Source organism: Canis lupus, chromosome X (assembly GCF_003254725.2).
Source record: "Canis lupus dingo isolate Sandy chromosome X, ASM325472v2, whole genome shotgun sequence".
Lineage (NCBI taxonomy): Eukaryota > Metazoa > Chordata > Mammalia > Carnivora > Canidae > Canis > Canis lupus.
This window is the reverse complement of record NC_064281.1, coordinates 36,232,133-36,246,725: the sequence shown is the minus strand read 5'-3', so window position 1 is coordinate 36,246,725 and position 14,593 is coordinate 36,232,133. Positions and strand designations below refer to the sequence as shown.

At 37.0% G+C, this 14,593-nt stretch overlaps 1 protein-coding gene across 13 annotated transcripts in view; it reads left to right on the top strand.

The window, feature by feature from the left end:
• CASK (calcium/calmodulin dependent serine protein kinase) overlaps window positions 1-14,593 on the top strand; it is a 351,636-nt gene that overhangs the window by 60,701 nt on the left and 276,342 nt on the right. For 7 of the 13 annotated variants that reach the window (XM_049107681.1, XM_049107679.1, XM_049107674.1 and 4 more), the window contains exon 2: window positions 7,637-7,749. In XM_049107681.1, coding sequence (XP_048963638.1) covers window positions 7,637-7,749 — 113 coding nt within the window. Of the gene's footprint in view, window positions 1-7,636; window positions 7,768-14,593 lie in introns of all 13 variants that reach the window. The other 6 variants (XM_049107672.1, XM_049107680.1, XM_049107677.1 and 3 more) reach the window with 1 other exon arrangement.

The following is a 14,593-nucleotide window of genomic DNA, read 5'->3' as shown; positions in this document are numbered from 1 at the left end:
CAATATAAGTACCGAGTTAGTAAATGTTAGTCTTAACTCTTTGAATTACTCAGCTTTGACAGTTAAGCTAGATTTGTTCTGTTAGCTTATTGGAGATCCACTGCCAAATTTTCAAATAAGCCTCCCTTTTTTATTTTCAAGGAACAATCTGAATTGTACTGAGCTTAATTCCTCTGTCAGATCTTTAATTGTTAACATTTACGCAACAGTTCCTGAGACTTTGATTTTAATAATTTTCCACTTCATGTGCGTTCCTTTTTTTTTAAAGATTTTATTTATTTATTCATGAGAGACACACACACACAGAGGCAGAGACACAGGCAGAGGGAGAAGCAGGCTCCATGCATGGAGCCCGACGTGGGACTTGATCCTGAGACTCCAGGATCACGCCCTGGGCTGAAGGCAGGCACTAAACTGCTATGATTAGGCAAACTTTTCCTCTGGTTTAGTCACTGTACCTAAAGTAACACAGCTTGGGCTGTGTTGGACGTGGGGGTGGGTACCAGAACTATTACAGAGAAAAAGTGTCAGAACAACATCCCTGTCCTGTCACTATTGTAAAACTACAGGAAGACAAGGAAAGAATTTCTTGATGGAATGATATGTATGAGCTCTTATTTATTGCTAATGACTAACAGTGTTGAAATAGGAGGAAGAGACTACCATTAACTTTATTAGCTATTTTATATATACATATGTGTGTGTGTGTCTGTCTCTCTCTCTCTAGGATGTAGTTAAGATTTTATTCTTACTGCTAATATCATTATTATATTTTTACTTTGTTTCCTTTTTACCCACCCACCATTTATTTCCCTCAACTAACATCAGAACTGTATAGAAAGTCCTAGGAAAATACATACTTAGTAAATTGGTAAGGAAATAGCTAAAAGTACCGTGATTTTTCCAGTTTTATATACTTGTGTAAAATTGTGTGGCATCATAAATTTATCAGTGGCTTGCTCATTCCTAGTTTATTTTTGATACTTCATTCACCAAATATTTATTGAGGGTCTAATATTTACCAGGTACTCATTGAGTTTATATTCTAAACACATGTAATATAATACTATATATTATTAATACACATTTCATAATACAAATACACTGTGTGTGTTTATATGTATATGCCTATACACACATGCACACACACAGGTGCAAATAATATTCATTATTTGCAGTAGTAATGTTCTATGAAGTTGCCCCAAACATTAAATGAATGCTGAATCATTGCTCCTAGGGGAAATACAGGGCTAGGGTCCTGTGAGCTTTTGGTTACGTTTTCTTCAACCAATCAGTACATGACCTGTTTTATGTGTATTTTTGTTTGAAGATACCTTATTTCATTTGTATTGTTGTTTGATCAACATTGAACCATGACTAACAGCTCTGTAATTCATTCTTGAATGAAGCTTGTCTCACATATTTTCTTCTTAAGGCCCGTCACAGCCTTCCTGAACTTAGGAACACTAGACAACCCTTCAGCGTTACCCTTGAAGGCCATTATAAACAGTGAAATGACCAATAAAAAGTACAAAATGTAAAAAATGCACTAAATGGCAAAAAGTACATTTGCTTATAGTATGACAAGCTGAAACAATAAGGCAGAGTGTCACCTTGTTCAACCTTAGCTGGTAACTTCCACATCAGGTGACTCAGATATTTCGCTGTTAGGCATGTTTGTGAACGACTGTAAAAGTGCAGTTGAGTATTGATTTTGGATTATAAATAAATGTTAGTGACTTCATAAATACTCTACCAATGATGAGGATTGACTGTATATCAACTGTGTGTGTATGTATCTATATATATATATATATAATGTGTATGTAAATATATATATGAAATATGAATTTGCTGTTGGTCTTCACTCCCCATCCCATCCTGCTCTTTCCTTTTGTTAATTGGCGGTTCTTTTTTTCACAGTTTTCCTGTATCTCTTGTGGTACATTGCACAATTTGTTAAAAAGCAATGAAGCTTCTAGGCCTATGATATGGACAAGAAGTTCACCATGTTACAATGAATATAATTCGTGTTAACCTTATTATGTTTGAGATTCAAAAATGGTTTTTTTTCAGTATATGTATCAAAATTATTTGTACAGATACGTAAAAAAAATTAAACTCATTGATTAGCAAGGTCTCGGGGATATACCTCTAAGCCACTAAAAACATTTTTTAAACTAGAAAACATATGTATGGAGGATTGTATAAAGTATGTGTGTATGTTAAAGAATAATACTGAAATGAAAACTCCTGAATCCATCATCCAGGTGGTGGAATGGAATATCACTAGTACCTTTAAAAGCCCTTTATATGCCCCTTCCCAAAAACAACCTCTCGCTCCACCTAACTGCTCTCCTGGCTTTTATATTAATCATTCTTTTTAGTTTTCTTTATGGCTTTACCACCTAGTCATGCATGCCAAAACAGTATATTATTTAGTCTTTAGAAACTGAGTAGTAAAGACAAACTTGGGTATGAAAGGAAAGGAGGACAATATTACCAGGAGTGTATGAAGATTCTCAGGAGAAGGAAAGCTGAACAGAACCTCTTGTTCAGTCTGGCTTCAGATAACCTGAGAGTGTATAGGAACTGTTTCTGGGAAGTCAGTTGGCAAGGTCCCAAGTAAATCCCAGGACACGAGGCTCCTCACAGGCAGGATATTGGTGCTATGGGGGCTGGCTTTTTCTTCTGCAGGGGACATGGTCAGGGGGCTTGGACTGCTCTACATTCTCCTGCTTTTCAGTCCAACTGAGACCCTCCTCCAGGTCTCAGGAATATTCCAACTTCTGTGGAGCGAAATGATAGTCTTCTGCTAAACTAGGCAGCAGAGAAGAGCAGGACTCTTAACATCCCCTGGTCAGAAAAAGCAAAACAGAAGAATCTGGGGCCAGCACACCCACTCCTGTTTTGAGGTTAGAAAGGGGATCAGTGGCATTGGGAATCTTTGACAGCTCACAGTCTGTACTGGTTAACCTCTCCTTGACACTTGGCTGTCAGCCTGATATCTCCCTCCTTTTCACTCCTGGGGGCTCCTTTTATGTACCTCCTGTATTGGATCTCCTTTTTGCTGTCACTTGACATCCTTTTCACTGATCTAGTCTCTTGTTTTGGCAAACATCTTAAAATAATTTCTTCAGAAATTATGCATTGCAAGTAATTTATTGAGCTTTTTCATATCTGAAAATGTCTTTGTGATTATTGATTTTTCTGGCTGGATATAGAATTAAAAGTTAGAGATTTCCTCCGTGATTTTGAAGGAATTGCTTGGTTGTCTTCTTACTCTTAGTGTTGTCATTGAGAAATCAGAAGCCATACTGGTTTGCAGTCTTTGCATGTGAACCATATGATCCTTCCCTCCCAGCACACCCTTACCTCCACTTTTGAAAATTGGAAAATCTAGCCCACAGTGGCATGTATGGACAGGAGTCTATTATCTATTTTGTCAAGTATTTGGTGGGTCCTTTTAATTTGGAAACTCATGATTTTAGTTCTGGAAAATTTTCCTGGGTGATTCTTTTGAGTTCTTCCACTCCATTTGTTTTCTTCTTTTTGCTTTACTTTCTGGTACATTTCTTCAACTTTATCTTCTAGCCCTTCTATTGAGTTTTACATTTCTTAAGGTATTTCTTTTTCAAGAGCTCTTTTTTTTATTTTCTGAAAGTTCTATTGTTTCATGGTTATAATAGCTTTCTGAGGATATTCTTGGTCGTTTGAAGGTTTTTTATTTCTTGTTTAGTCTTCTTCCTTTAGGTTGTTCTTTCTGTTTTGTGATTTCTATCTTCCAAATGAGAGTCTACTCTCCAGATATCTTAAGAGTTTGGTGGTCTACTCATGAGTACGAATAGAGCAGTAGTTCTCAATTGGGGCCAATTTTGCCCCCCCCCCCAGGGGACATTTGACAACGTGTGGAGACATTTTTGGATGTCAAAACTGTGTCAAAAGGTGCTATCCAGATTGCAGTTAAGCATCCTACAATGTAGAGGACAGCCTCGCACAACAAGGAACTATCCAGGCTAACCTGTTGGTAGTGCTGAGGTTGGAAAGCCTGCAGTAGAGGGACTGAAAGCTGATTGAGAGTTCTGAACTTGTGGTGGAGCTCATCAAGCAGTTCAAGTCATTATTTATATAGGTCTTTCCTTCTGAGCTGGTCAGATAGGCAACAAAATCTTTCTGCTCCTGCCTGAAGGATAAAGCTCTAGCTTCTAATATCCTCCCCACCCCCACCCCATGAAGGGGGAAAGGGGGGTACTGTCTGCGTTCAGTTTGTGTGTGATCACTTAATCAATCCCCTTGCTTTTCATTTAGTAGTACCCATTTCCTCAACTGCCTTGTGCCTCCAGTTCTCAGAGCCTATGTTTTACCCTGTCTAGAGAAGATCTCTGGTAGAATGATGGTAGGACAGTTGCACAGTGGGATGGACTATGGGTATGGAGGGGATCTAGGACTCTAACTGCTTCTCTAGAGATTTCATTCAAACCTGTTCTTTTAGCCCCACCTTCTTAACTTCTAGTTCCAGGGTCATCTGGTGTTATCAGTTCAAGAATTTCTTGAGAATTCTGGAGTGTAAATGGGTTTGGCTTATGAACTTTTCCTTATTTTCTCTTTGCACTTCAGCTTTCCTGACTCAGCTAAGTCAGTAGTTACCACTACTCCATCTGCTTTTTTGCTTCCCAAATTTGATAATTACTATTGTCTCCTCTCATTTCTCCCAGTCCTTTTTAAACAGTGATAGCCTCTTTGGTACCATTTTAGTGGGGTTGAGGGAGGAAAATAAATTAGATGCATTGTGTTAAATCTATCCTATTATTCTGGAAACCAACATACTATATTCTAGCCTGATTTCACTTAATTCTAGTTTCCTTTTTATGTATTTACTTTTAGTATCAAAATTATTCATTTCCGGGGTACCTGGGTGGCTCACTCGGTTAAGGGTCCAACTTGATATAAGCTCAGGTCATAATCCTCAGGCCCTGGGATCCAACCCCGTATCAGGCTCCCCACTCAGCAGGGAGTCTGCTTGAGGATATTCATTCATTCATTCATTCTCTCTCTCTCTCTCTCTCTCTCTCAAATGCTAAATAAATCTCTTTTTAAAAATTGCTCATTTCCCAGTCTTAACCTTTTGTCACATAAATGAACACCAGAGGAGAGGACTCTGATTGCATAGAGACACAGCTGCAGGCCGTAGTACAACATAGTACAATTCTGGTTTCATTGACCTTTTACTTAACAGAATTCTGCAAGCTACCACCTGCCTCAAATGGAACCTTGTACCACAATCCTAATCCAAATTCACCATTCTAAAAGAGTCAAACAAAGAACATCTATTTTATCAACTCTGAAATGCTATCAATTATCTTCCTTCATTTCAATTAACACACTGGCCAGGATTAGTAAAAATATGAGAAAGATAGTAGTTCATAATGATGGCTTACAACTATCTGTCAGTATTTTCCCCCACATAAATACTCGAGAACCAACTGTATCGTAGACTAAAAAAAAATGTAAGGATGAAATTTCAAGCATGGAAGAGTTTTGGCCAGAACGAATGGCCAGATCTAGGCCTCCTGAATTTTTGCTGTTCCTTAAAATATCATTCAAGTATAATTAATAAGTATAAAATATTTACTGTATTACACCTTCTCTTCTTAGACTTAAACACCTTTTTTTTCCCTCCATATTCCCTTTTCTCTCCTTTCTCTCTAGCTTTCTTCATTTTATTATTACTAAAAGGGTAGGGAGAGATGCTCTGCTTTCTTCCTCACCTTTCTTCAAACAGGAAAAAGTTAAAAAAATTGACTCTATTGTCCATGAATAATCCCACATACAGATCTTGGAAAATTTCCAAAAACATGTAGTGAATTGAAGCACACTACATAAATGTATATATAAATAGAATCCCAAGGGTTTATGTGTGGACAAAAACCAATTACATTAAGCATTTCTGAAATTGCTTGCTGTCGTCAGGATAAGTTTTCACAAGTAAGACATCCAGATTGAGAATGAAAACATTTGTGTAAGTCCTGCTTCACTTTGTTGTATTGTCTTCTCTTAGAGCAAAATCTTTGAGCAGTTTGGAGTGGTTACCAAAAAGGTCTTTCTTCAGTGTTCTGAAAGACACATTATTGGTTTTTTTTTTCCCTTCCAGTTGAGCTTTGTTAGGTTGCTTGAAGAGAGAGATTTGAGCTGTGGTGTAATTGATGTCCAGATGATGGAATGGTGAAGTCAACTAATTCATATGATGTTCAAGAAATGTTTAAGTCTGGGTTAGATTACATTCTTTTCCTTGTTCCCTAATTGAGAGAAAGACCAACTTCTCCTTTAAGGCAGGCAGTAGCACAAGTGTCCCAATGTAAATGAAGAACTTATCTGCTGATTGAACAGACGTCCATATGTACTATTTTTACCTATAAAAGCTAAAGATGGTCTTATGTTTCCTGGGGTGGGGGGCGGAATACACATGTGTATACATGTATTTAATGACTTAAACTATACTCGCCTTCAGATAAATCAGTATATTGCTGTTGTATTCTGTATTATTTAATAGTCAATTCATGTACAGATCAGTCGTTGGATTATCTTTAGAAACTTATTTGATAACTATTTTTTTTATTTGATAACTATTGATCACAAGGAACTGTGTGTGCCCGTGTGTGTGTGTGTGTGTGTGTGTGTGTGTGTGTGTGTATGTATGTATGTATGTAATGCCTGGGCCCAGGCATTGGTGTTTTATCAATCATCCCAGTTAATTGAATTGTATGGCCAGTATTGAGAGCTATATCAATTTAGAGAAAGAGCTAGATAACTCAAATGGCTGGACCAGTGGCTCTCCTGGTAGAAAGGACTTGCTTTACTATGGCAACTTGAAGGAAGATAGATTTCTCTGTGACTTCACATGAGACTGGAGAGGTTGTTGGAGGCAAAATCATGCAAGGGTTTTCTTTATGAATTCCCTCTTCAAGTCTTCTGGCTAGATTTTGCTGGGGTGTATTTTCCTATTTGAGAATTACGTATTTCAGTTCTTAACCAAATATATGCATTGAATATACTTTCTCTGGGATTTTGAGCAGAAACACAAGATCAGATTTTCATTTTTAAAACAGGACAACAAGAATGAGTGGGAGAAACAAGTTCTTCAGTAGTCCTGTCAGGAGATGGTAGTAGCTTAGACTAGTTTATGATACCTGGAAAGAGGTGGACAGGCTTGAGAAAAATTTGAGAGAAGCTCAGTAGGACTTGGTAGTGAAGATTGGGTAGGTGGTAATTAAGATGAAAGGGAAGGGGTCAATAACAAGTTTCGGCTTCAAAAGGTAAAAGCTGTGTGCACTACCGCTGTGATTTCTTATTTTGTTTAAGATATTGATAATATATGGAGAATATTACAAAGATTATTTGCCTTGAATATAAGCAAACTAGTTAGTATCTTCATAAGTCATTTTGAAATGCAAATTTGTTTTCTATTCTGGTTTAATAACTTTAGTTTGTGAATTATTTACCTCATAGATTATAGAAAAATATGTTCAAAATTATAGTACTTAAATTTGATCTTAAACTAGACAGTGAGACATCAGTAAGATGTTGATGGAACTCTAATCAATGAATTAAACTCGGCTTCTTTTTTTTTTCTTTAAAGGGGTCCCTTCAGTGTTGTACGACGATGTATCAACAGAGAAACTGGGCAACAGTTTGCTGTAAAAATTGTTGATGTAGCCAAGTTCACATCAAGTCCAGGGTTAAGTACAGAAGGTAAGAGATGGATTTCAAGTAAGTTATTTGATGTCTGGCTTTATTTCATCTCCAAAATCCATTTATCAACCTAACTTTCATCTGGGGGTGGTGAAGTGGCGGGTATAATATAGTGGGAAGTGGGTGGAGACAGTTTAAATTCCATTCTGTCAGTTCTAGAACATGGTATTTGAAAGATAGCTAGAGTAATTTACAGTTAGAGAGCAACATAAGACTGCTCTAGGCCTACGATTTTTGACTAGGAAGAAAGTGAGATCTGGATATATATTTTTGTAGGGTCTAATTTTGGGTCCTGTGGTACAGAAGATGGGATGGGAGAGGAGGAAGGGGAAATAATGGCAAAGATATGATAATTGCAGGCTCAGAAGAAATAAGATGAATTCCTTCTAAATCCATAACTTAACCATCTTTAGGATTATGGTCTAATAGAACTAAAGACTCCTAGATCACATTTGGTTTATGTCACTTAGAAGAGTATATATGAAAATTTGAAAGATCAGTATTGTTATGACATGCAGGACTTAAACTTGGTTTTAAGACCTTGGTATGGACAATCACATTTATATGTAAATATTTTTTAACAGTAGGTAAGCATTTTAAAGTTACTTTTTTTGTGGGGGGATCCCTGGGTGGCGCAGCGGTTTGGCGCCTGCCTTTGGCCCAGGGCGTGATCCTGGAGACCCGGGATCGAATCCCACATCAGGCTCCTGGTGCATGGAGCCTGCTTCTCCCTCTGCCTGTGTCTCTGCCTCTCTCTCTTTCTCTCTCTGTGACTATCATAAATAAATTTTTTAAAAAAATTAAAAAAAAAATAAAGTTACTTTTTTTTTTTTTATATAGAATTTAACTCCTAGTTCCACATAGCCACAATTCACATGTGCTCCTACTTGAGCTGGCACAATTGATTATATTTATTTTTCTAATTAGCCTCTCTTCTAAATTCAGGCTTTTTGACTGTCCAATAAAAGATATCCTTCTTTATTCGTTTTAAATCTCCCCAAGAACAATGCAGTTGATAGTTGAAGTTGGAAAAGCTAAGGCAGAGTAGCCTATTTATATTTTATCCAGTTATCCTAACTTTGAAAAGTAAAATCCCACATACTGTAAGCTCTAAGTTAATCTGTTTCTGTAGATCTTTCTTGAGGATCATTGCTTTTAAATACTTTTTTAACCCTTTGAATTATTACTATTATCCATATACTGATTATAGAAGATTGTTGTTACAACAAGAACTGATTTTTTAAAAGTGTTTTAATCCTTAAAATATTATGGTAAGATTCAGAGGTTTTAGATCTCATGGTTTTATCCTCCGAAATTGGCTATTACTACTTTTTTATATAAATTATTTTATAAATTTAGCAGAATTTAAAATTTACTTCCAAGCAGGTTTTGCAACTTCCTTAAGTTTCTTAAAACTTTACTGCATGTAAGTTTAATATACTGTATTTGATATTTTGTACCTCAGTTGTTAACTAATAAAACCTTCCTGGGTCCTGAACCTAGTTTATTAAACCTGTAGATGTGATGAATCTTTATTTCTCTTAAATGTTCTGTTACTGTTGATGAACTTAGTAAGAGTCTAGTTTATTTTATTTTATTTTTTTTTTATTTATGATAGGCACACAGTGAGAGAGAGAGAGGCAGAGACACAGGCAGAGGGAGAAGCAGGCTCCATGCACCGGGAGCCCGACGTGGGATTCGATCCCGGGTCTCCAGGATCGCGCCCTGGGCCAAAGGCAGGCGCCAAACCGCTGCGCCACCCAGGGATCCCTAGATTTTTTTTTTTTTTTTTTATTTATGATAGGCACACAGTGAGAGAGAGAGAGGCAGAGACACAGGCAGAGGGAGAAGCAGGCTCCATGCACCGGGAGCCCGAAGAGTCTAGTTTAAAATCACAAGTCTAAATCAGTTACTCAATATACCAATTTTATATTGATTTAGCTCATTGTTATACCTAATTCTGAATCTCTCTTGGCTAAAGACATTTTTAGGGAGGCAATTGATTACTTTCTCAGTTGGCTGAGGTTGTTTATTGACAGATTTTTTCAGCAAGGGATCTCTGCTGCTACAGACTCAGACTGCCAGGCTGAACCTCTTTTTTTTAATTGTCACCTAGTTAAGCAATCAAATGCCAAACTTAAAAGGGTGGGATGTGAGGGGGCTCACTTGTAGTACATGTCTCTGAATGTATCTTGTCTTTACCTAATATATGGGAGCCTGCCACTGAAATTGTGGCTCACTCCTTCATTGTTTCGGCATTGCTTTTGCTATATAAATGTCTTCCAAGTCCTATTGTGAAGACAAGGCCAGGTCATTTCATTGATCCTATATGGTTGGGCCACAGCCTTTAAGGTATTACATGATACCAGTTGAATTCCACATATTACTCATGATTTTATCTGGTTTTGATAAGGGTTCATTGTTACTCAGATGAAAATGTGTCACTTGTCCTTTATATTCATGGCACCAAAATGTAGTTTTCCCATCTTCTTTAGCACCAAGAAGCAAAATCAAAATTCCATTTCCACTACATCCTTCCACCATTTTTCCTTTTCTTTCCTTCCTTCCTTCCTTCCTTCCACTGGCATCCCATATCCTTTTTTTTTTTTAAAGATTTTATTTATTTATTCATGAGAGACACAGAGAGAGAGAGGCAGAGACACAGGCAGAGGGAGAAGCAGGCTCCATGCAGGGAGCCTGACATGGGATTCGATCCCGGGTTTCCAGGATCATGCCCTGGGCCTAAGGCAGCGCTAAACCGCTGAGCCACCCGGGCTGCCCCCCATATCCTTTTATTACTCATTTTTACACTATCTTACTTTAACTTGGATACATTTTAAGATATATATAATAAACATTTTATATATATAAAACCTCTGACCAATTTCCCCTTCCCAATGTCTTCTAACTCCTTTCCAGTCACTGCAGGCAAAACATCGTATCCTTTTTGCCCTTCCAGTCCATTTACAAACTGTTAGGTCCAAAAAAATGACCTCATTCATGGCTAAGTGTAAGAGATGCTATATTAAGAAGAAACATATTTTGAAGTGAAATTTAAAACAAAAGGAATCTGTAAGTTTGAATAAGAATATCTAGAAATAATTTTATTTACTGTTACATTCTCGTCTAATTAAGCCTCTTTCAAGCAACACATAATTTAAAATCTATTCTTTATTCTTTTTTATTTTTTAAATTTACTTTTTAATTTAAATTTTACTTAGTTAATATTGGTTTCTGAAGTAGAATTCAGTGATTCATCACTTCCATTTTTTAAAAATTTTTGTCTTTGTGGTTTATTTGACCTTGTCATTGCCTCAATATTTTTTCTTATTTTAGTGCATTTGTATTCAAATACATTATTGAGTAAAATAGGTTTTGTAAAGGGTCATCTGAGGTCCTAACATATTCTGTTTACTTGGACAGATCATTATAATACAAAGACAGATAAAAAGAGCACCTACTTTTTTTATAAATTTATTTTTTATTGGTGTTCAATTTGCCAACATATAGCATAACACCCAGTGCTCATCCCATCAAGTGCCCCCCTCAGTGCCCGTCACCCAGTCACCCCCACCCCCCACCCACCTCCCCTTCCACCACCCCTAGTTCGTTTCTCAGAGTTAGGAGCCTCTCATGTTCTATCTCCCTTTCTGATATTTCCCACTCATTTTTTTCTCCTTTCCCCTTTATTCCCTTTCACTATTTTTTATATTCCCCGAATGAATGAGATCATATAATGTTTGTCCTTCTCCGATTGACTTATTTCACTCAGCATAATACCCTCCAGTACTATCCACGTCGAAGTAAATGGTGGGTATTTGTCATTTCTAATGGCTGAGTAATATTCCATTGTATACATAGACCACATCTTCTTTATCCATTCATCTTTCGATGGACACCGAGGCTCCTTCCACAGTTTGGCTATTGTGGACATTGCTGCTATAAACATCGGGGTGCAGGTGTCCTGGCATTTCATTACATCTGTATCTTTGGGGTAAATCCCCAGCAGTGCAATTGCTGGGTCGTAGGGCAGATCTATTTTTAACTCTTTGAGGAACCTCCACACAGTTTTCCAGAGTGGCTGCACCAGTTCACATTCCCACCAACAGTGTAAGAGGGTTCCCTTTTCTCCACATCCTCTCCAACATTTGTGGTTTCCTGCCTTGTTAATTTTCCCCATTCTCACTGGTGTGAGGTGGTATCTCATTGTGGTTTTGATTTGTATTTCCCTGATGGCAAGTGATGCAGAGCATTTTCTCATGTGCTTGTTGGCCATGTCTATGTCTTCCTCTGTGAGATTTCTGTTCCTGTCTTTTGCCCATTTCATGATTGGATTGTTTGTTTCTTTGCTGTTGAGTTTAAGAAGTTCTTTATAGATCTTGGATACTAGCCCTTTATCTGATACGTCATTTGCAAATATCTTCTCCCATTCTGTAGGTTGTCTTTTAGTTTTGTTGACTGTATCTTTTGCTGAAGAGCACCTACTTTTAAGAGGCTTATGGTTTAATAGTCTCCAGCCATTGTTTCTAACATTGTTTTATAAGAACATATAATAAATTCTAAATACATAATTTACAAATTAGCTTTTGAAATGAAATACTATGTATTAGTTGGAGACCACTTCTATGTTTTAATATTTTAAATTCTCTTTGCTCCACTGAAGGTGAAATTATTGTAATTATTTGAATATCTGTTTTCTGTTTTTCCCAATAAAATCATAATTTCTTTTCAGTAGGAGTTCTTAATTTACAGGCTGTGGGGTATCCAAGAACCTCTTAAATTGTAAGCAGAATTAAATGAACATATATATTCATTTGTAGGAAGAAAGTCCATAGCTTTTATTAGATTCCTAAAAAGGCATATTATTCCTAACTAGTTCAGCTTCTTCTTTCACACGTATGAAAAAATGAAATTGATGCTTATGAACATGAGATGAATAACAAGTTTTTATTAAATGAAAGCTGGGTGAATTTATATTAGGATATTACTTCTCATCAGAGGATATTTTCATACTTACATACACAGCCTCTATTAATGAAATTCCTTGATGAATATCTTAAAACTTTTAATTAATGCACATTTTATCTCTTACTGTACTAAACCACTAATTAAATTAGACTTTTTTTGTTTTAAAAATAGGTATCGGGATCCCTGGGTGGCGCAGTGGTTTAGCGCCTGCCTTTGGCCCAGGGCGTGATCCTGGAGACCCGGGATCGAATCCCACGTCGGGCTCCCAGTGCATGGAGCCTGCTTCTCCCTCTGCCTATGTCTCTGCCTCTCTCTCTCACTGTGTGCCTATCATAAATAAATAAAATAAAATAATTTACCGCCTTCTTAGCGCAGTGGGCAGCGCGTCAGTCTCATAAAATAAAATAATTTAAAAAAAAAAAAAATAGGTATCAAAATTAATTTAGGTAAATCGTTTTAAGAAATTCTTTATTTTTATTTTTATTTTTATTTTTATTTTTTTAAGGTAAGATATATAGAATTAGAAACAGAATTGACAGTTCTCAGATCTTGAAAGGACTCATTTCTTTATGGTTCAATTTTAGAAGTTCAAAAATGGCAGTTTTTATTTTGGAAGAATACTGTCTTCTAGAAAGAATATAGATTGGGTTCCAGTTTACCTAGTCTCTAAGAATATCTCATTCTAAAGGTCCCAGGTAGCAGATGATGTCAGTGAAATTGGAGTAGTATAAGGACCTTTGACAATTCTGCTCGCCATAAAAGCAAGAGGAAAACCAGTAAAAATAGAATCCAACTTTTTCAGAACTCTGGAAGTTAACCAAAGGCTTGCAGCTACACAGGAAGAATTTATTCAGGAAAAACTGCTGATTCTTGCTAAGAACAGTGAGCTTTGTGGCATTTTAACTTGCCCCATTGCCATCTCCCTCTCTCCAGTTCCATAGTAACCTTGAAAACACAGAATTCATGGTGAAAACCAGGACCTTTGAAGCCACCAAAGGAGGCAGAACAGGGATAGAATTCCTTGAAAGCCTCTGGCCCACGAAATTGTCATTATTGATCTATCTGGTAGTTCCCTGAAAGGGACCCCACTTGCAAGGCTTGTCTTTATTTGGTCTGACTCAGAGATTGCCTACTACAAAATACCTTTTTCCTGAGGGCATCTGTTGAAAATTTTCAGAGACAGTTTACCTTCACAGCTATCTGAGGCCATAGAGTAACAGCTGGGGCAAACAGAAAGCTAACCTAAAAGCTTAAAAAGAAAAACTGGTTAGTGAGAGGTCTGTGGGGGCTCTGAAAAAACTACAAACATATTTGTGGGAATCAAGAAGGCCATGAACATGTATGGGACTGTGCATATGCTCAGAAAAGCCCTAACAAGGCCTTAAGCTCTCAACTGTGGCCAACTTTCAGGCTGTGCAAGTAGGAATTGAACGCTAAGGCAGAGTTGTCAACTCCCTGAGGGTTAAAGGTATGCCCTAACACACAGCCCCTGAATAAGCAACAGCTAAACTAACCAAGAGAGACTTAGTGGCCACATACAACAAAGGATGCAGACTTCATAGAATTGGTTCCAAAAACTCAACAAGTAGGAACAAACATAGACCTTACTTTTTTTTTTCAGAAAAATTTACTCAAAATGCTTTTCTCAAAAAAAAAAAAAATGCTTTTCTCCTCAGAATGGGAACAAGGTAAGGCTGTTCATTCCCACCATTCTTATTCAGCCTAGTGTTGGAAATCATCACAATAAACCAGGGAAAGGAAATATAAGCATATAGTTTGGAAAGGAAGAAATGAAACTTTTCATTTCTAGATGACATGAAAGCCTATATACAAAATCCTAAGGATCTTCAACAAAACTTCTAGAACTGATAAGTAA